General features: G+C 45.2%; 2 protein-coding genes and 2 long non-coding RNA genes across 5 annotated transcripts; 2 read left to right on the top strand and 2 right to left on the bottom strand.

The window, feature by feature from the left end:
• Positions 1-1369: 1369 nt before the first annotated feature.
• Positions 1370-3642, bottom strand: gtf2a2 (general transcription factor IIA, 2). Of its 2 annotated transcripts, none has more exons than XM_028015003.1 (4): positions 3470-3642; positions 2157-2261; positions 1895-2083; positions 1370-1571 (listed from the first exon to the last, which is right to left on the bottom strand). In XM_028015003.1, the coding sequence occupies exons 1-3, from the start codon at positions 3539-3541 to the stop codon at positions 1925-1927; spliced, it is 336 nt and encodes a 111-aa protein (XP_027870804.1). In that variant the 5' UTR covers positions 3542-3642; the 3' UTR covers positions 1370-1571; positions 1895-1924. The 2 variants fall into 2 exon arrangements, with proteins under 2 accessions (XP_027870804.1, XP_027870805.1); XM_028015004.1 differs by having other exon boundaries at positions 1957-2083.
• Positions 3643-4730: 1088 nt separating this feature from the next.
• On the top strand, positions 4731-21505 carry LOC114143190 (uncharacterized). Its single transcript, XR_003595189.1, has 3 exons — positions 4731-4742; positions 6489-6494; positions 21425-21505. It is a non-coding gene; the product is annotated as an uncharacterized LOC114143190 (long non-coding RNA).
• Positions 11979-19231, bottom strand: LOC114143191 (uncharacterized). The gene is made up of 3 exons (XR_003595190.1): positions 19073-19231; positions 13569-13717; positions 11979-12140 (listed from the first exon to the last, which is right to left on the bottom strand). It is a non-coding gene; the product is annotated as an uncharacterized LOC114143191 (long non-coding RNA).
• On the top strand, positions 17151-19076 carry LOC114143188 (forkhead box protein B1-like). The gene has a single exon (XM_028015002.1). The coding sequence runs from the start codon at positions 17457-17459 to the stop codon at positions 18354-18356; it is 900 nt and encodes a 299-aa protein (XP_027870803.1). The 5' UTR covers positions 17151-17456; the 3' UTR covers positions 18357-19076.
• Positions 21506-21709: the final 204 nt, after the last annotated feature.

Below are 21709 nucleotides of genomic sequence, written 5' to 3'. Positions count from 1 at the left end.
AACCTGCTTTCGTCAGAGCTTTTAGGCTATAAAATATGTGGGAACACCAGCTATCAAAGCTTAAATGTGACAGTATTGTTTTACAGCTATTGCGGGGAGGGATGGCAACTTGAAGAAATGGCCGCATTTCTTCAAGTCGCACTAGCATAGTTAGCTACTAGCATAGTTAGCTACCCGCACTAGCATAGTTAGCTACTAGCATAGTTAGCTACCCGCACTAGCATAGTTAGCTCCTTCACTGACTCAGTTGCTTCGGATGTAGATGCGAGTTTTCTTCCCATGGTTTTCTGTCCACACATTGAAATGATCACATAAAGCATTTTGGGTTCTATGTTCAGGTTTAGAACTTTTAGCCAAGTTCTTTTTGTTTCCTTATCTGTCGGTGGACGATGAAAACTACCGCTTTTGTTCTGGGAGCCTTTAAAGACTCACCTGTTTCTGCCACTGATTAAACCTGGTCTGATTATTAAAGTACAGCCACGAACAGCACAACAGTTACCGAGCTCCGAAAGGGCAGACACTTTCCAGTGGCAACTTGCTCTCTATAACAGGTCAATGTGTGATTCGGTTCGGTTCTGGAGATTCTTCGTATTACAGTCTGGAGCGCAGCAGCTGCGGTCATTTCTCCGCTGATTTGCAGCGACACTCAGCACCGGAGAACCTCGAGGTTCTGGTTGTGATGGACTAAATAAACCCAGATATTTTATTTTGTCTTATAAATAAATGTTGCTGGCCCAATCATAATGAAAAAGACTCAGATCATAAACTTTATTATTTTTTAAATTCCAACGAAAAATAAAATTCACAGGCTATAATACTATCGGCACAAACCTGCAGCTCAGATCTCTGAGCAGCTTCTCTGCTTTTCTCTTTATTACTGTCAGTTCTTCAGAGAAACGAGCTGCAAATTCAGGTCATTCCGTAACAAAACGTAATGATCGTGTTCCTGTCGCTCCCTGTGATTAAACGCACAATTACGATCCTCTGTACTGAGCAGCTCTCTGTTACAAGACGGTGTGTCCGTGAACAAGTTTTACTAAATATTGTACTATAACCTAAAAGAGATGTAACTTCTATCATGAATATAGATTAGCAAAAAACCCTACAAATTACAATGAAATACTGCTACTTCCGGTGGGTGCCGGAAGTAAGACTCTTGATCCTTTCCTCAGTAAGCCTCCCAGGAATTAGGTGGATAAATCTGTTAGCTTTTTATTTAAAATTAAGACAACAATAAATCGCAATTTTTATAAGAATTTTTTTCCTGATAAATAATATGACAATGCTCACCCCAACCCAGAACCAAGCAGAACCTAACAGAACCACGCAGCCGACTCTAGCGTTAAAGACGAGGAGCCAACAGTCTGCAGCAGCTTTCCATCAACTTTTATTATTAAAGATGATTCAACAAATTGAACACACTTCTCCTGATGGGAATAAAAAACACACACACACTCACACTCTCTCACTCACATACACACACCCACACACACACAGGTGTAATTGTGCTGTATAAGTTATCTGTACAGTCCAGCCGATGGAGGATCACTCTGCAGCGTTGGAGCCCGAATCTGAGGAGGGGAGACAGGAAAACGTTACAGCAGAACCAAACAGTCTGACTACAGTCCCGAATCACACAGTGTCCAGGCATCCTGGGTCACGGGACACCGTCAGGGAGACACACTCCGTCACGAGGACATTTGGAGCAGGACTCCGCCTGCTGGTTTAACCTGGTACTGCAGCTGTTATTGGACCTGCTGTTGTAGCGGTTCTGATAGAATTTTCAGGTCTGGTAGAAAGGACTGGGCTTAATGTCAGACTTCCTCTGAAGCCGACCCGTCTAGTTTCAGTCGCTGAGCGGGTCAGGTCCAGCTGAGGTTCTGCTGCTGCTAACCTGCAGCTGATCTGGGTTCCGGACTCTTTCTCAGGTTCTGTTGCAGTTCTGCTCGGACTCACTCTTTCCGTCGCAGGCGACGATCTTCACCTTGTCGACCTTGACCAGCTCTGTGACCTCCCTGAACTCCACGTCGTTCAGAACGAAGGTCCAAACGTTGTCGCAGAACCGGTAGGTGTTCAGAGAACCCTGAAGAGAAACAGGAGGCCCGGTTCAGACCTGGTACTGGTTCCGGACCAGACACACAGGAGCGTAGACTCACCCTGAAGTTGACCCGGTTCCGGACCCGGCTGGCCAGTGCTGCGTTGATGGCTTTATCGAACTGAAGGAGAACCTGCAGGGCCAGCTGGGGGGTGATCTGCTGGGTCTGAGCACACAGAGCAGAACCATCAGAACCGTCTGAGGACATCTGGGTCAGGAAGATTTGCTCGTTCCAGAACAAGATCTGCTCTTCAACTTTCATCTGACTTTTATTCTGCTGGAAAACCAGATCATCACAGAACCTGCAGCTACTGACAGACTACAAAATAGAAAATAACGAAATTCAGAAATTAAAGTAAATACTCAGGGGGAAAAAATGTCAAAATTCAGAGGGGGAAAAAAAACGTAAAATTAAAAAGTCAGAATCTAAAGAGAATAAGGGGGGGAATGTCAAAATTCAGAGAGTAAAAAATTAAATTCAAACGCTGAAATGAGAAGTAAAAATTCATAGAAAAAAATATTCTGAAAAAAAAAAAACAAAACACTGTCAAAACCCGGAGAGAACAAAGTCAGAATTAGAAAAATACCAGGACTCTGGAGATAAAAGTCAGAAAAACATTTCAAAATTTAAAAAAAATTCTACATCTATTTTTTTTTTAGTGGCCCTAGTCGTCTTCCGTAGCCACGGGTTTATTTTACGGCTGAAAACAGGGCAGAGGCCTGCAGATCAACCAGAGTATCTGAAGAGGAGCTGGACGGCCTCTGATCACTGGTGATTGACTGGAGCGCATTGCATCATGGGACTTGTAGTTTCCTTAACAGAGCCGACACAGCTTCATGCTGTTGCCTCATTTATCAGTGAAGAAGCAAAGGTCCAGATTTGGAACCCAACTATGAAGATAAAGACAGAAAATCCGGGTGGCCTAAAGAATTTCTTAGGCATAGACAGTGATAATAGTCCGGTCCCGATGGACCCGAACTGATCCGAAGCCGATAAAACAGAACTTCTAGGAGTATAACCTGTTTGCTATTAATAACAGAATCTGACCAACAAACTGAGGTTTGACCCGGATCTGTCTCAATTAGTCTCAGATTTATTCCAAAAACACCAAAATGGAGCTTTTGAGCCGAACCGGACCACAGCAGTGGAGTTCATGGTACCAGTTTCAAATCAGTTCAACATTAATTGGTTTAAATCCAGTTCGGACGTTATTTTCTGGGTCACTGTCAACAGATCTAAATCATTCTACGGACCGGTTCTGACCCAGAACATAGCGAAATCAGCCGAGGCTAACAGCTAACTAGCTGCTCCGGCTCCGGACCGACATCCGGACCTTCCCCCCGCCGCGGTTCGGTGAGTTCGCTCGGTGTCACCTGGATGAGCTCGTCCAGACTCTCCTGGAGGCTGTTCCCCAGCGTGGTGTTCCGGTACAGCTGGTAGGCCATGGTTCTCTGGTTCTGACTGCACTAAACCGAACCTCACAGAACTAGCTAGCTTCTGCATCCACCGCTAACTAGCTTCCGCCTAAACCTTTCACAATAAACGCAGTTGAAAGAAAGACGTTCGTTCCTAGCTTTTCAAAATAAAACCGGAATCTGAGCAGGTAAATTCCGCAGCTTTTTCCTGTAGTTCGGAGGATCTTATTGGTCCTGGATCCGTTATATCTGCGAGGACATTTCATTTTATGACTTTATAAAATTATATATATATATATATATATATATATATATATATATATATATATATATATATATGTAACATATATATGTAACTGGGTGGATTATTAGTTTAAATTGTGCTTACATAGAATGGTTGTAAATTCCCACAGAAGGCGGGTCTTTGAACGCATCATGCCCAGTGTCCCCGCCTCCACTTTCATGTCGCAGCGGTGTTGGGCTGGTTAGCATATATAGGCACCAGGTGTGCCAGCCAAAGACAGGAGTCGGGTCAATTGTGGCAGCAGTTGGATCCGTTGGCTGGCGCCGTGCTCGATGAGCTGCTACACCAGGGTTTGCACATTGTGGATTCATTTTAGTGGCTGTTTCACTGTAAGCATTTGAAAGTAGCTGTTGGGAGGCCGATTAAGGAGGCTGACATTGCATATTATGCTCTCACCAAGGCGCGATTCTTCTAGGTGTTTCAGTTAAGTGGCTAACTAGATTATCCTCTAGAGCTGGAGGTGTAGCAAAGCACCACAGAACCAAAACCAGAGTTTATATTCCTTCTTTTAATGAATTAGCCGATTGGAGGTTTATTTTTCTTTTGTGTAATATTATTTTGTGTGATTAATTTGGTTTCTATTAGTTTGGTTTGCAGTGTTTTGTTTGTCTTGATAATAAAGTATATTTTAATATTGTGAAGGGAAGTATAAATAAAATATATTTTTGTATGCTATTTCTGTTTCATCATTTCGAGCCAGACTTACTTGAGTATTTTTAATTGGGAAACCCTAGACTACTTAAATAGATTTGAGAGGTCTACTAGTTGGCTTTAGGGCCACGCCCTCGGGCACGATCCGGGGTGCTTTCCCCCGTGTTGCATATATATATATATATATACACTAGGGCTGAAACGATTCATCGAGTAACTCGATTACAAAAAATCCTCGAGGAAATTTATCTGCCTCGAAGCTTCGCTAAATTTATTGTATTGTAATAAGCAATGCTGTTAAATACGCAGCACACTGGTCTAGCCGGAGGGTTTTTGTGTTGCACAACGCTACCACTTCCGTTAGCGCCTGGAGCACATGTGCTAAGTTTGTAGCTATGGAGGGAACCGGAGAATGCTCAGAAGGAGAACCCCGAAAGCGACAAAAAATGTCAAAAGTTTGGGAACATTTTAGGCTAAACAGAAAGGACAACACAGCGCAATGCATCCACTGCAAAGCAGAATTGGCGCACCACAACAGCACGACATCAATGTTGCAGCATCTGAAGAGAAAACACCCGCTACATGCATCCAACTCGTACACGGTTGCCAACAGGTAACGTTTATGTTCTCTTTGCTAACTACGTTGTGTGATAATCTGCCATGTTATAGATGTAAATTGAGGCACATTATTTTGCTGACGTTACATCTAAACATAGCAGTTACTTAACCGGGTGTAGTGTAAATTGTATGTGAGGGTGGAACTGAGAGAAATTATGCAGGACTTAATGGAAGTTTGTTAATAAAAATACGCAGCAACAGATTACAGGCATAAGCTGAAAAGCATTTATTTATTGGTGTCTTTCCATCCTGAAAAGTTACAGTCTTTTCTTCTCGCTACTGTTATGTATGAATTAGAAATTTTTTATTAATATTTTTTGTAGTAATTCTATATTTGTTTATACCTAAGCAATCAAGAATAAATAATAGCATCGTTTTAATAAAAATAGCAACATTTTTGCATTTTATTATGACTAGTTAAGGCTGCAGAACTCTGTACAAACTCAAACCTTTACATTTTGAGTAAGTTTATTTTTTTCCTAACATATAGATTACATTCTGTTTTCCAATACATAAAAAAACATTTCACTGCATTTAGATTTTTCTGTGATGGTTAAAAATAATGCTTTTAATTAAAGCATCCTCAAAATTGCGTTATTATCAATAAAATGTTAGAGTTAAATGAGTTGTTTACTTAGTTCTTTTACGTGTATGTGTATTACTCACTGAAGATAAATACATAAACTAAAAGCTGGAGTGTAGACATTTTTATAAGCATATTTGTGAGCCTGCCACTTTATTATTTGAATATAATTTAATATCTTAGTATAACTTTTCTTCAGGTTAAAGCAAACTACAGTTACAAGTAAACTTTCTAAACTACAAACATTTAACTGTTAGGGATGCTCAAAAAGGAGATATTGGACTGATCTGGACTAACTGGTGTTATTGCAGATTTGCCAATAGTTTATTTTATAAATTTTTTCTATCCGATTACTCGATTAATCGTAAGAATAATCGATAGATTACTCGATTACTAAAATATTCGTTTACAACAGCCCTAATATACACCACAAGCAAATGGCAACCTCGATGAGGTCACAAGGAAAGGAGCCACAGCTAAATACCTCCAACGAATAAGGCAAGTCCTGAGAAGCCAGCTCAATGGCAAGAACAAAATCCGTGCGATAAACAGCTATGCCCTGCCAGTAATCAGATACCCTGCTGGAATAATTAGCTGGTATTAAAAAAAGAGGATCATTTAATGCTAGCTTTGGATAAAACGTTTGGCTTTCTCCTCTTTTAATCTCCCGAGTCCTCGGCGAGTGACGTTCTCCGTGGGCGACGTGCAGCGACGGCGTGCTGCTAAAACAAAACAACAAAGCGTGTTGACGTCACAGATCACAGAGTTTAATCCCACACAAAGCAACGCATGAATCAATTAACAAAGCTGCAGAGGTACAGAGATATGTATTTTCTCATAAAAATAAAAACACACAAGGGGAAGACAGACAAACATAAAACACAGACAAAAAAAGGCAAAAAATAGCGGCCGCTGTCTCTCTCTCTGGTTTTTTTCCTAACACGGAATCTTAAACTAAAGAGGTGTTTCCCTATTTAATATATGCAGTCAAGGCGTTCCGTTCTTTGACCAATTAGAAACTCCGTAGGGACTCAGACAAACTTGGAAACTCCCCTCATTATGGCAAAGGTGTCTGGTTTTTGTCTAAGTAAAAGGGCGGACCACTTCGTGTTCATCTCTGTCTGATACGGGGAGATCCCTGGCACCAAAAAGTCTCTTCCCCCTATCAGAATGTAAATTTTATTGCTCTGTCTGCCAGCGGGGGAGGAAAAAGGGCCCTGCTTATTCAACTCCTTACCGCATCTCAGACGAAACCTGTTCCAAATAAGAGTATTGAATATAACTGTTACGCATGTCGTAGATTAACTGTATTAAGCACTAAAATTAATCATTTTTCTTAACACTGGCCAAAGGAGGAGATAAAAGCCACGGATATTAAGACTAGAAAACTACTAACAATGCATGGAGGGTTCCATCCCAAATCCAGCACCCTGAGACTGTACACGAGCCACAAGGAAGGAGGCAGAGGACTAGTGAGTGTGAGAACCACAGTCCAGGACGAAACAACTAAGATCCATAAATACCTCAGGGACAAAGCCTCAACAGACAATGTGCTCAGTGAATGTCTCAGACAACAGGGAACGGAGGTTGAGGTGCCAGAGATGCCATCATGGGAGGACAAGCCCCTACATGGGATGTACCACCAGCAAATAACCCAAGTGGCTGATATCAGTAAATCCTACCAATGGCTGGAAAAAGCTGGACTCAAGGACAGCACAGAGGCCCTCATCCTGGCCGCCCAGGAACAGGCCCTAAACACCAGAGCAATAGAGGCCCAGATCTACCACACCAGACAAGACCCAAGGTGTAGGTTGTGCAAGGAGGCCCCTGAGACAGTCCAGCACATAACAGCAGGGTGCAAGATACTGGCAGGGAAAGCGTACATGGAACGACATAACCAAGTTGCAGGCATAGTGTACAGAAACATCTGTGCAGAATATGGACTGGAAACCCCGAGATCAAAGTGGGAAACACCCCCAAAGGTGGCGGAGAACGCCAGAGCTAAGATCCTGTGGGACTTCCAGATCCAGACAGACAAAATGGTAATGGCGAACCAACCAGACATTGTCGTAGTGGATAAACAACAGAGGAAAGCCGTTGTGGTAGATGTAGCAATACCAAGCGACTGCAACATCAGGAAAAAGGAGCAGGAGAAACTAGAGAAATACCAGGGCCTCAGGGAGGAACTGGAGAGGGCCTGGAAGGTGAAGACCACAGTGGTGCCTGTGGTCATCGGGGCCCTCGGGGCAGTCACCCCCAAACTGGACCAATGGCTACAACAGATCCCAGGAACAACATCAGACATCTCAGTCCAGAAATGTGCAGAACCCTCAAGCTCCCAGGCCTCTGGTAGAGGACCCGAGCTCAGAGGATAAGAACCACCCGTGGTGGGTGAGAAGGGAATTTTTTTTATACTGTATGTGTGTGTGTGTATTGTGCTTGCTGGGATCCGCCGGTAGGTGGCAGTATAATACAGGCCAGTTATTTCCCGTTTGCTGCTCTGGTTCCTTGTTTGTGCGGATTGGATGTGATGAGAAAAGGGGAATAAACCAAGAGGGGTTAAAATGTGAGGAAAACCCAGAAAAATGATCAGCTCAGACCAGAAATTATGTATGTCTGAGGAAATTTGTGAAAAAATTATTTTTTTTGTTAACTTTAATTTTCTAGTTTAGGTTAAATCCAGAGAAAAACTTTCAAACTGAAATTAATTTTAATAAACTTATGGAAATATATCATAAACATTTTATATACCTGATGGATCTAATCTCTGCTGCTTTAAGATTATTTTCTTAATTTTAATTCCTAAAGCCTCATTTGCTGAGCGGATGATGATAATCAGGAAGTGGACTGACGGAAGGTTTTCCTCTCTGCTCCGTCACGCAGCTTCCTTTCAGAGCAAGGCCCCGCAGGTGGAGGCCGGGTTCTAGTTCTGGTTCTGGTTGTGCTGGGAGCCGACTGCATGTGATGGACGGGTGCTAGTGGACGGCTCTGTTTCAGCAGCCACTGCTCTGACCTTTGACCCCCAGAGGCACAAGGAGCCACAGAGCGGCCGGCAGGCAGAACGATTATAAACGATGGAAACATTCATCTGAACTATGGTCCGGAACCAGACCCGACTCGTCCCGGGTCGCTGCAGAGACACAGCATGAAGACATCACCACATGCAGCAGTTCCTGAACCCTTCATCTCACCTGGAAGGAAAGGTGGTTACCATGGAGACGGAGACAGGGGAAGCCGAAGAGGCAGCAGCCAGCCGTGTCTCTCACTCTGCCTGCAGACATGATGCAGGTTTTCCTTCACAGCACTTTCTGACCTGGTCAGTCATCCAGTGGCCCAACGTGTTTATGGGCTAAAGATGTGACTAGAGACATCACTGAACTGATGTGTCCAAACGAACGGGGACGGCGGCTCTCATGGTTTCTCTCCAACCTTCCTGCTGGGAACTGCTCTTCCTCCTCTTCCTCCTCGTTTCATTTATTCTGGTTCTGATGATCAGCTTCGTCTCTCAGGTCCGGTTCTGGTCTCTCAAGTGTAGACCTGGTTCTGCTGTGTCCCAGTAAGGCCGGCTCTCCTGGTGTGTGTGTGTGTGTGTGTGTGTGTGTGTGTGTGTGTGCGTGCGTGCGTGCGTGCGTGCGTGCGTGTGTGTGTGCGTGTGTGTGTGTGTGTGCAGACAGAGCTTCCTCACAGGAAGACAAACAGTTCATGTTGGGAGGGATTTCAGCGGATTTCTCCTGTAATCCGGCCGCGCTCTGATGTCTGAGTAAACATGGACGCTCTCATTAGCAGCATTACAGCTAATTAGCTGTCGCTAATCTGCAGTCAAACATGGAGCTTCATCCAGCTGAGTGATGCATTCAGGAACTCCATCTCACATTGGAAACCTCAGTTTCTTGAACTTCTACAGACTCAGTGTGTAGTTTCCATAAATTTCTTCAGAAGCTTTTCAGAGGAACGTTTCCTGTGAGCTGGGAGCAGAAAACCCAAAGAAGAGTCAGAACTCACCAGGATGTTCCTGTTTCTGTTTGTCATGTTAGGCTCAGGATCGTAGCAGCTGCAGGTTGTAAAGCGCCGCACTCAAAAATGATCAGCAATACTTTGGATTATTAAGCTTGTCTTAAGAGAATAATTAGTTAGCCAGCTAAATATTTATCTCCAAGCCAAGTAGTTAGCTTGATGGACTGGTGACCCGTCCAGTTGACCCGCCCAGGTGACCCCGCTGGAGTCAGTCACCATCACCTCTCATGACTCCACTATTGATAAGATAATGGATGGATGGAAATGGTTAGCTCAGAGCTAATTAAATATTAAGCTACTTAGCAACCTGGATATTTACCTCCAAAATATTTAACTCAAATATATTTAGATCAGCTCAATATTTAGCTACAAACATTGTGAGGTCTGACGTAGATTAACCTAAATTACTGCTGTTCATTTTTACTGTAAGGTTGCAGCCTGACGGTCCGACCAGCTGCAGCTCTTCTTCTCCTCTGACAGGAAGTGGACTTCGCTGCCAGTTGGTTCTTCCTCCACCAGATGACCGACCTCTTCTCGCTTCTCGCAGCGTTTTATGAAGATAATCAGACTCATCAATCTGAGGGAAACGGCCCTAAAGACTGATGAGAGCAGAGCTGCTGCTGCTGCTGCCGTTAATCTCAGCTCCGGTCCTGCATCAGACCCAAATCTGAGCTCTGCAGGTTCTGGAGGTTCTGATCAGTTTAAAAGCTGAACCCATTCTCATTCAGACCAACAGCCAATCAAAATGCAGCTTCAACCTCCAGAAAAAAAACCTGAGAGTTCAAATAGAAATAGAAAAACGTAATAATCTCTGGAAAACCATCGGAACCGGAACCAGAACCAGCTTTGGTTGTGAGTTCATACAATCAGTCTGACTTTGGTTTATTGGACTCACAGCCTGCAGAAATTAATTATAAATATATAAAAACTTAAATGAGAGTAAAGGAAGTTTTGTTTTAACAGATAAAGAAAGAAGTTCATCAACCGTCTCTGTAGCGCCGCCCTGGAGGTCAAAGTCCTGGTAGCTGACCTCTCCTGACCTTTGACCTGGAGGAAGTGAAGGTCACCTCTGAAGGAGCTCTCTGCAGAGCGGATCTGGACCGGTCCAGTTCTGTGGGACATCCAAACCAGCCTTGTTCAAATGTGTGTGTGTGTGTGTGGGTGGGGGGGGGCAGGGGGGCGTTTATGCTAAACGGATGTAATTATTGTTGAAAAGTGAATAAAAGTGATAAAACTTTCTAATGATGTTTGAGGAGAACCTGATGTTATTTATGATTTCTGCTCTTTTATTTATTTATCAGGAACAAATTAATTAACATTTCTGTAAATCCTCCAGAATTAGTCAAACGTTTTTCCCTGTGCTCTGCCTGACAGGCAGCGGGCCGCTCTGACCTACAGTTTGTCTGCGGTCTGTCCGGAGGGACGCGGCCTGGCAGCATGATGCTCTGCGGTCCCACTCTCCCTGAACGCATCAGCAGGTGAACGCTGAGGACCACTGAACGCTCTGACCCCCCACGCCTTGTTAAAGGCCACTTTGTTTGCGTGACAGTTCAGGAAGTGACGAATGGCCATTATTATGGAAAGAAGGTTACTTTTATACACGGCTGGCGGCTGCTCCATCACTGTCAGAGAAACTAATGATAAGATATCATAAGACACCGGGCGGCCATGTTAAGATGGAGTGTCCTCCTGCTGAGCCGCCGCCGCATCCATCTTGATTCACCATCAGCTCACAAGATCCTGGAGCTGCAGAGCAGAGAGGCGGGCAGGTGAGACGGTCCTGGTTCTGGTTCTAGTTCTGGTCCTAGTCCTGGTTCTGGTTCTAGTACTGGTTCCGGTTCTGGTCAGTCAGAGCTGTGATGTCTCATCTTTACCTGCTTTCTTTCTAAAGGCTAACTTTGGTTTCCGGCCCGGTTCTTAATGAACCGAACAGGTCCAACCTCTCTCCTCTGGTACTCTGCTTACCGGATCAGAACGTTCTGGTGTTCGGCCGGCGCTGTGGCAGGAAGCGGGATGTGGCTAAGTCCTGTAAAAACTCGGGCAGACAGCAGCTTGTGGTGTTTGAGGAGGATTTGGATTTAATTACCACCGAGCTGCGATCACATCAAAGTTCATCTCTGAACAGAACCAAACATTAATCTTCTGCTAATTGGATCTGTTCTGTTTGTTCAGCAGCTTCAGTTTCATTCACTGAGATTTGCTGTGAATATTTACTCTGAGATTCTCCAGGAAAGAGATTCAGTTTCTGATCCGGTTTTTAACTCAGAGTGACTGAACTGTCAGCCTCTGCTGCAGAAACACGCAGTTTTATTTCTGGTTATGAACAGAACTACAACATGCATTCAGAGGAAATCATTAACAATCATCGCAGCGAAGGTCCGGATCCCGCCTGTTCGGTTCCAGCAGCTCCATGGATCAGATTTCCTCCGGTTCGTCTGGAGCATCAGCAGGAGTCTGAGCTGCAGGTTAAAGCAGATAAATCCTCTCTGTGTAAAGAGCGTCACTTTATTACTGCATAACAGCCCAATAAATACAGCAGATCCATCCAGCTTAACGGCTCCCAGGATGCAGCGCGGCAGCTTGACTGATGCGGCACCAACAGAACCGGAACCGGGATTCAGCTCGAAGCCCGGCATTAATGTCCCATTACTGCGGGAGCTGCGGGCCCCCGGGCCCCTCATGAGGGCCCTGGGCGCCGTAATGCCGCCGCTCTCAGGTCAAATTGACTCCGTCTGGAGAGCAGAGCGATCAGCGAGTAAATCTGGACCTGATCGGAACTCGCCTCGGGGATTTCGGCTCTGATCTGTGGGTTTAGTCCCTCCGGCTCTCCGCTGCCTCTCTGGGCCGAGGAGCGGCGGCTTTCCGAGCCGAACCCAGCCGAACCGGCGGGACGGGAAGCTGCGGATAAACAGCTGCTAACAGCTTCCTGCCGGGATCAGAGCCGAACCTGATCCAGAGGATTCAGCGGCAAACTCTGCAGCTGTTTGACAGCTGAGAAACGAACCGGGCCAGACACCGAACCGGGCTGACACCGAACCGGGCCAGACACCGAACCAGGCTGACACCGAACCGGGCTGACACCGAACTCTAGCAGCCTCCGGTCCTGCTGCTGTTCCCAGATCTGGACCCAGTTCTGGTTCTACTTTCAGTCACATCCAGGCATCCAACTTCAAGCTCATAGACCAGAGGAACTTCCTGTGGACCAGAGGAACTTCCTGTTTCTGACAGAGCGTTAATGAACGTGTACATCCGTAATTACGTTTGTGTTTTGAGTTTTGGGTCAGACCGACGCTCAGGTCAGAGGTCAACTTGACCCACGTTGACGTGTTGCCGCCTGCGGCCCGGCTCGGCCCGCTCTCCTCGTGTTCAGAACCCTTTCCTCCTCCAGCAGCAGCAGCAATTCTTCTCCTCTGAAGGAAAGGAGGCGTGCGTCTGCCGAGTGTTTTTAAAAAGCTCAGCCATCAGCAGCAGATGAGCTAATTAAACGGCTACTTTTTACAAGTCGTCTCAATAAATCTGAGTAAATGAACAGGCGTTTCTACGGCTGCTACATTAAATCTGCATCCAGCATTTAATGGATGTGCAGGAGCAGCGCAGCGCTCTGCCACTGTGAAGCCGCTGAATTAGCATAACTACTTCCAGCATGTTTCTTAAATAATGCTCTCATTTGCACATCACTGACTTGGCTAATTCAGGCTGCAGTGAGGGCGGCCTCGTAATTAAAGAATCCCACTTTAATTTTTAATGAAGTTTATGTTTCATCAATCCTGACAGTAATGACGGCGCGGAAACAAAAAGGCTGCTAATAATTAAATTCTCCAGCCGCTTTGAGGGATAATAACTCCTGAGGAGGAATTACTGACTAATTATTAATTAGACATTCAGACCTGAGATCAGCTTTAACGAGCCGGAAGCTAAATCAGGTTCTGATCCGATGTCAGGTCCCATCGGATCTGACTGGGATCAGACTTCCAGCAGTTTCCCCGGTAACTCTGAGACGTTCCCGACGGTTTTCCCTGGAGGTCAGCCGGAGTTCCTGATGGAAAGATGAGATTTTTACCAAATTTGATTTCATTTCTGTTTTTTTTTATCTACCTGTGATTATTGTGAAGCAATTAGTGAAAAATAAACTCTGATCTCTATCATCCTCCTGAGCTGCAGACGGTTCTACTGGACGGTTTTCTAGAATCTGCAGATCTAGTTTTATGTTGCAGACTTTGTTCTGGCCTAGTTAAAGGTTCCAGTTTCTCTCTGGCTCTGCAGTGATTCCCATCACTCCCAGTATAAACCTTTGCAGACTGCTTGCTGAGTGCCATGTTGGCTGTGGGGTCAGAGTTCAACATCAGTTCTTAAAACATACATGTGCAGAACCGCCACCAGGGGGCGGAGGTGAGGCGCAGACAGCGGCGGCCATGATGTCTGGTAGAATCAACATGGAGGTCGGTGTATTTAGGGGACCTGGCCCTGACGTTGGCATGGCAACAGTGGGGGTGACGGGGCATTTCTGCTAATGTGCTAACAGTGGAGCTAATTTTTAATTTGGCGCTCTAGCGTTAGCATTCTCTAAAAACCATGTTGGCGTAGAAGTTTAGCATTAGCAGAATTAATGTTTATGTTTAGTGCTTTGGTTAGCATAGCTAAGTTTTTAGTTAGCGGTGCCCGAAACAACAGACACAGTGAAGGTTCTGGTTGCTCAGTGGACCACACCAAGGAGGCTGCTGCTCCAAAACACTCTGGCTCTGTCAGAGCAGTGGCTCACTTTGTGGGCGGAGCTAACTCTGACACACCTGAGCCACATTCCTCACTCACCTGGAGGCTCTTTGGGTGGGAGGAGCATGAAAACATCTCTGAACTCCAACAAAGGAAAGGTTCCTGAAGGGAACTCAGACTTTTAGGTCCTACCAGAACACGATGAAGATGAAGCTGGTTGAACCAGAACCCAGCCCAGCTGGTCGGCCTGTCAGTGATCGGTTCTGATGATCCATTTACTTTGGATTTAACTGAAGTCAAGTTCTGCTCCAGCACTGAGCAGAAACGACAAACAGCCCAAAACGTTGAAACATTTCACTTCTGACATGTCTAATCCTGACCAAAGACTCAGGTATTTAGTTACCTTGGCAACTGAACCTCCCAGATGTGCTGAGTTCACTGTCTGTGGGACATTTGGCATTCCACAGCCCAATGAGATGTTTGATGGAGTCCCAGTGTGTAGCACTGCAGAGTCCCAGCAGAAGAATGTTGAGAGGATAACGGGAGCAGGAAAAACTCCTGCTCTTCCTGAAGCTCCGCCTCCAGGAAGTCGTCCCAATATGGCTCCTCTTTAAACGCTTTAACATTTTTACCAGCGGTGCTCTGAGCAGCAGCTGTTGGGCTCAGCAGGGACTCGGTCCACCCAGGTGTGTTGCTCAGTGAAATGGTTAAAAGGATTTTTCAAACATGAACTAGTCAAAGCAACACTCCAGGAAAAAACATGATGAAAGATCAAAAAGGTTTATTTTACGTAAAACTGGCTTTTAAAACTAAAATAAGACCAGGTACAACCCCCCACCCCACCCCCCCACCCCCACACACACACACACACACACCCACACACACACACACGCCGCCCTTCCAGCAGGAGGAGGAAGTGGTCAGTTTGTCCTGTAGCAGCATGACTACAGCCAGCGCTCAGGATGACCCCAGCTTCAGAGGACAGAATCCAGGTCAACTGGAGCTGGTTCCAGTGGAGAGCAGACCTGCCTCCCAGTTTACACCCAGAACCTCCAGAACCAGCAACCTGCAGGCTGAACTGGACCCGTCTGGTTCTGATCTGCCTCAACCCTTCTAAGGTGACTTTCCTTTGACATGAGGGGGCGGAGCCACATGACTGAAGAGTTTCAATTTAAAAACCTATTTACTTGGATGACGTCAGAAGCGGAGGCCCTCTGATTGGTTGAGCAGCAGCCAATCAGAGGCCCTCAGCCTGTCTGCTTTTATTGGCCCAGGAAATATTTGCTTTGTGTAAATTCTGTTTGTTCTGATCAACTTTCCCCAGTTAAATCAATATTTCTCATCATTTCTGATCAAATGAATAAATCTGTTAAATTTCAGTTTTTTTAAACATTTTATTCCAGACTCAACTCAAAAACAAGATAGATGCATTTCCATGTTTTTAAAAGTATAAACTAATTCTGTTTTGGTTCCAAGTTTCAATGAAAATTTTGCTTAAATACGAAATTTAAAACTAAAAATGAACGACTAAAATATGCATAAAATAAAATCATATGACAGAAGAAGTGAATAATTCATCAGTTTCATTTTAATTTATTGAGTCAAATAATTAAACAAGCAACAAAAATATGATCAAATAAACAGAATCTGAGCAAAAAGGGAAATTACAAAATTATTTCACAATAAATATAAATTAATGAGACTTTTATCCCGTCTGTCACATCAGCAGCGTCGGGTCAAAGGTCAGACGTGTTAAAGTGGTTAAATGCAACCGACCCCCACCAAACACACACACACCCACACACACACACACGCACCCACACACACACCAAACACACAGACACACACACACACTCCACCCGCTCTTCATGTTTAATCCTCCATCTGCTCCATCACAACATGAAGCTAAAATAAATTCTTTAAACTGTTCAGTGAAATTAATCTTTAATTAAATAATTAGAATCAAAAGTGACAAATAAGCGGAACAGAAAAGATGAAATCGGCTTCAACATTTATGACAACAGCGTGAAAAAAACGTTTCTTGAATTGTACAAAATGCTGCAATAACATTATTATTATTATTGTTATTATGATTATTATTATTGTTATTATATAACTGCGCCAACACAGAACTTAGAATTTTAAAATATTTAAAAACTAAGACCTGACTACAAAAGTTCTTATTAAAATTAAATAACATTTTTAAGATTAATTTTCCTCGCTGTCCGCGACATTAAAGGAGATTAAATAAAGAAAATATGAATCTAGAAGCAGCAGAAAAAACGAACCATGAACATTTAATATTTGATTAAAAGAAACAAAAAAACCCCATAAATTAGATAAAAAGGCCACAGAAATTAAATTCATTCATTTTTTACTTCTTCATATTTAGATTTTTTTATAGCTTGTTTACCTGAGCCTTCCTCCTCCTCCTCCTCTTCCTCAGCAGCGCTGAAGAGGATAAAGAAATGAAAGCGGCTCTCAGCGGACCTATTTGTCACTGTAAATTGGAGGGGCCCCACAGCCCACTCAGAAACACGCACCCGCCGCTCCCACAGTCACACCGTGCGTGAGAGGCTCCGCAGCGACCCGCAGCGCGGATCCTCCCCATCATCAGCCTCCTCTGCCCGGCCGCAGCTCCGCCAGCTGCTCCTCCACTCAACCTGAGGGCGTCCACGTGAGCGTGCGCGACTCCCCCACACACCCACCCCCCTTCCTGCGTGTGGCCGTCACGTGACTGTGGAAAAGCGTCCCATTAATGAAGCCGCTCCGCTGCCGGCGCTGACAGCCGCGCAGGGAGCCGAGCGGAGCAGAGCGGGACATGGAGGAGGACAGGGCCGCCTAGCGCACCGCAGCAGCGGCCACAGACAGCACGGAGCCCCGCCGCCTGCCGGAGGAGAACCGGAGGACCATCCGCTGCTGCTCATCCAACTTTCCCTGAACTTTAACACAGAGTTTCCCTCCCAGCCCAGACGGAACCATGCGAGTCGCTGTGCGTAAAGACGCAGTGAGGAGCTGAAAGTTTGGAGAGACTCGGACTGGAGTGATTTGGGCCGTTCGGAACCATGCCGCGGCCCGGCAGGAACACGTACAGCGACCAGAAGCCGCCCTACTCCTACATCTCCCTGACGGCCATGGCCATCCAGAGCTGCCCGGACAAGATGCTGCCGCTCAGCGACATCTACAAGTTCATCATGGAGCGCTTCCCCTACTACCGGGAGAACACGCAGCGCTGGCAGAACTCCCTGCGCCACAACCTCTCCTTCAACGACTGCTTCATCAAGATCCCGCGCCGGCCGGACCAGCCCGGAAAGGGCAGCTTCTGGGCGCTGCACCCCAACTGTGGGGACATGTTCGAGAACGGAAGCTTCCTGCGACGCCGGAAACGCTTCAAGGTAGGCGGCGTGCCGGTGCCGGACCCGTTGTGCCCCAGCAAGCCACAGGACGCCGCGCACTACCTGCAGCAGCAGGCCAAGCTGCGGCTGAGCGCGCTGCACGCCGCCGCGCATCTCCCGCAGGTCCCCGCGGGGTACGGCCTGAGCTCCACGCAGCCGTCCAGCTTCAAGCACCCGTTCGCCATCGAGAACATCATCGCCAGAGAGTACAAGGTTCCCGGCGGACTGGCCGCCTTCCCGGCCGCCGGCTACCCGCTGCACAACCAGCTGAGCCCGGCCTGGCCGCACATGTACGGCCCGGGCGTCATGGACCCCGCGACGCCCCTCTCCGTGGCGCCCGCGGACTACTCGGCCTACGGCATGCCGCTGAAGACGCTCTGCCACGGCGGACAGACTCTGCCCGCCATCCCGGTGCCCATCAAACCCGCACCCGGCCTGCCCGCACACATCCCGGCCTTCCTGGCCCACTCCCCGCGTTCCCTGAGCCCGACGTCTCCGCAGACCGCCGCCGGCCAGAGCAGCCCGGCCGGGCCCGCAGAGCCGCTGCAGTCCGCGGTGGCGGTGCACTGAGCGCCGCGCTGCGCCACGCAGGACCGCAAGACGCGGGGCAAGCTGCGGGTTCGTGTCTGTTAATGAGACCTCTGACCTTCCACGGAGCCCGGTTCGGATCTGGAGGTTCGGTGGGTCCAGCAGAGACATGAAGCTGAAGGAAACTCATGAGTGAAACCGAACTTTATCAGAACTTCAGAGGAAAGTTCCGGGGGAAAAAAATTACTTCACTTTGTTTCTAAAACAGAGAGAACAGTTCTACCGAACGGAACCACGACGGAGAAGCACTTTGAAGGAAGAACCAGAGGCCTCGCTGTGTGTGTGTGTGTGTGTGTGTGTGTGTGTGTGTGCGCGCATGCTGCTGTAAAAATGTTCCTGAGCATCAAAAAGCATGAATCGTCTGCAGCTCCTCTGTTTGCTTCATTCTCTTGTTGGTGGAAAAATTTAAAGAACATATTTAAAAAATGTTTAATTTATTTCTGGCTCTTTTTAAAAAACATAATCCCACATTTTACTCTTTTTTTCTAATTGTTGCAAATGTTGAAAAACTACAACAATCATTTTATTTTAATTCCAGAAACAAAATCAATTTACTGACGTTCAAATTCAGTTCATATTCATATTAACAGTTTGAAACTGAAACCGACAAAACAGAAGCTAAAAGTGATTTTATAATGAAAATGATTAATAATAAGTGTGTGTGTGTGTGTGTGTGTGTTTGAGGAGCAGCGGCTCACCTGTCCGCAGGTGAAGCTCCAGCAGCTTCTCGCTTCCCGTCGCTTTGATTTCAAACTGTTTTCATTCAGATTCAGTTTCCGCTGAAATTCTCTGTAATTCAGATGAAAACAGATTTTACTTTTTGCTTCTGGAGTTGCGGGTTCAAAGTTTTTCTTTTTTTTTTTACCGATGAAGAAAGTCAGAAGATTTAATATTTCTGTGAATCAGAAACTTTATTTTATTTTACTGGATGTTCATCTCCTTTATTTTATTAATTTATTCTTTTTTTTTTTCGTGTGATACTTTGCGTGAAAAAATATTAAATGTCCTTTTTTAAACTTTGTTTCGTTTGATTTGATCCTACAATGTGTTTTTTTTTTCAAATTTGTTTTCATGACAGGAAAAAAATTGTTTTCATAAATAAAACAAAAACTCCTTTTTCCTTAAATGTGTTTATTTTCAAACACACAGGCGCGCGCATCTGCAGTTTTCTAACTAAATTCACCTGCAGCCCGAATTTAAAGAAATGTATATTAAAATAAGAAATGACATCTAGCGTTATGCTTTCTGTGTGTTTATATGCGGAGGTGGAGATGATCCATAAACTCATGTAAGAGTCGCAATAAGAGAAAATATTTTTACTCAAATAAAAGTAAAAAGTCGTCCAAGAAGTTTCTCAAACTAGAGGAAATAAAGTAAAACTAGTTCTGATCTGAACGTATCATTTCATATTTTAAAACGACGTCATCACAGAGAGAAAATATATGACGTCATGTGCAAATATTATTTTAAAGACTAAATGAGATAATAAAAGAAAGAAATAAAACCATAATATCACAAACTTAAGCAGAATATTTACTAATATTAATACTGACAAGGTGATAAATGCAAGAAAGTGTAACAACGAAACAGAGCAACAAAGCTGGTACAGAAACAAGAGGTCTCACTCTAACATGATCTGACCCGACCGGCACCAGAACCTCAAAATCAACCAGCTACTGACCAGACTTCTGATCCGGTTCTGTTTGGGCCGAACCAGAACTTTCCATCTCAGGTTTCAGGTCCGTTCATTTCAAACAGAACCGGCACCCGAAGGTTTTTGAAAAACATACAGCGTAACTATAGTAACAGGTTAGTTAAAGAGGTTAGTTAACAGAGTTAGCTGGTTAGTTAATGTGTCAGTAACTGGTTATAGATGTTTCTCCAGAGCTGCAGAATCAGCTTCTTTCTTCTTCCTCTCATGTTGGAAGAAATTTGCTGCGTTTTCATTACAAATGTGAGCAAATTTTAGTCGATATTCTATTAAAAACGACATGAAACTGAAATCACAGGCGAATTAGCCTGATCACGCGATAAATCATTAAAAGTCTAGGCAGTGTTGGAAGTTATATCAGATATGTTCATAATTTACCCGCTTGTGCTCATCATCTACCAATCAGAGGAGGCGTTGCAGCGACAAGCCCCGCCCACGTGGGGGCGGCTACCATGCGGTAGTCGGCCATTTTATCGAGTAGCAATGGATTCAACAGGTTGGAATGACTCACAACTTCCTGTTGTCAAAAATACATAAATTAATAAAAACTACAAACTACTAAGAAAACTACTTCCTGTTGTCTTCTTCGTGGGTTCCGCCAGTAGATGTCCCGCCGTTGATCGCGTGACTCTATGCTGCGAAAACAGTGTTTGATTGCAGTTTAATTCAATGTGTCTATTTGAATAAAAATCATTTAATTCAGCAAAAAACCTTTTATGAAAAAATATGAGTTTTTTTCTCAAACTTACTGGGTTTCCAGTAAATTAATTTATTTCCTTAATTCCGATTTGTGCAATTCTATAGTTAATGGAAACACAGTTACTGTCTGAGTCTGAGGTTCGGTCCGAACAGGACGGTTCGGAAGAACCCAGAATTAGTCCGATCCGGCCCGGACTCAGGTCCAGCGGATCCGGCCAGTAGCCCAACACAGTCAGCTCCATTAAAGCTGAGGTTCTTTGACAGCGTTGCTAGGAGACGGAGACCGACCGCAGAAGAAGAAGAAGAGGAGCTGCTCCAGATCAGAAACAGAAAAGATCCAAACTGACAGAACGTTCTTCAGCTCCCGGCTCAGTTCCAGCTGAGCGGAGCCGGATGATGATGAAGATGTGCTGCTGAGCTGTAATGAATCACTCCGCCGCTCGTTAATTAGAGGCCGCGGTGCCAGGCGGAGTCCCCGAACCTTCAATTAGCAAACCGTCAGAAAGGCAATGAAGAAGATGATGATGACAATGATGATTACGTCACTTCCCATTACCCCCTCCCTGGCACTCACTTCACTTCCACCCACGGGTGGAGGCGGTTTCATCAGAGCAGGAAGATTCGGTCCAAACGAAACCAGAACCAGAACCAAATATGGAGAAGCAGCATTCAACTTCTGCTCCACAAATCTAGAACAATCTTCCAGAAAACTGAAAAACAGCCGAAACACTGAGTTCCTTTAAATACCAGTGGTGGGAACACCCTGCTAAAGCTACGGCGCTAATCCGCTGAGGCGCAGCGCTAATTTTCATTTAGTGCTTCAGGCTTTATGCTAACTTTTAAAACATTTAGAGCACAGATCGATTCTTACTTGGTTGTAACTTTCAGCTGAATACATTTTGTTTGTGTTGAAGTTTCAGCTAAG

The sequence above is a fragment of the Xiphophorus couchianus genome, chromosome 4 (assembly GCF_001444195.1).
Source record: "Xiphophorus couchianus chromosome 4, X_couchianus-1.0, whole genome shotgun sequence".
In the NCBI taxonomy this organism is placed as follows: domain Eukaryota; kingdom Metazoa; phylum Chordata; class Actinopteri; order Cyprinodontiformes; family Poeciliidae; genus Xiphophorus; species Xiphophorus couchianus.
This window is presented reverse-complemented; position numbering and strand designations above follow the sequence as displayed.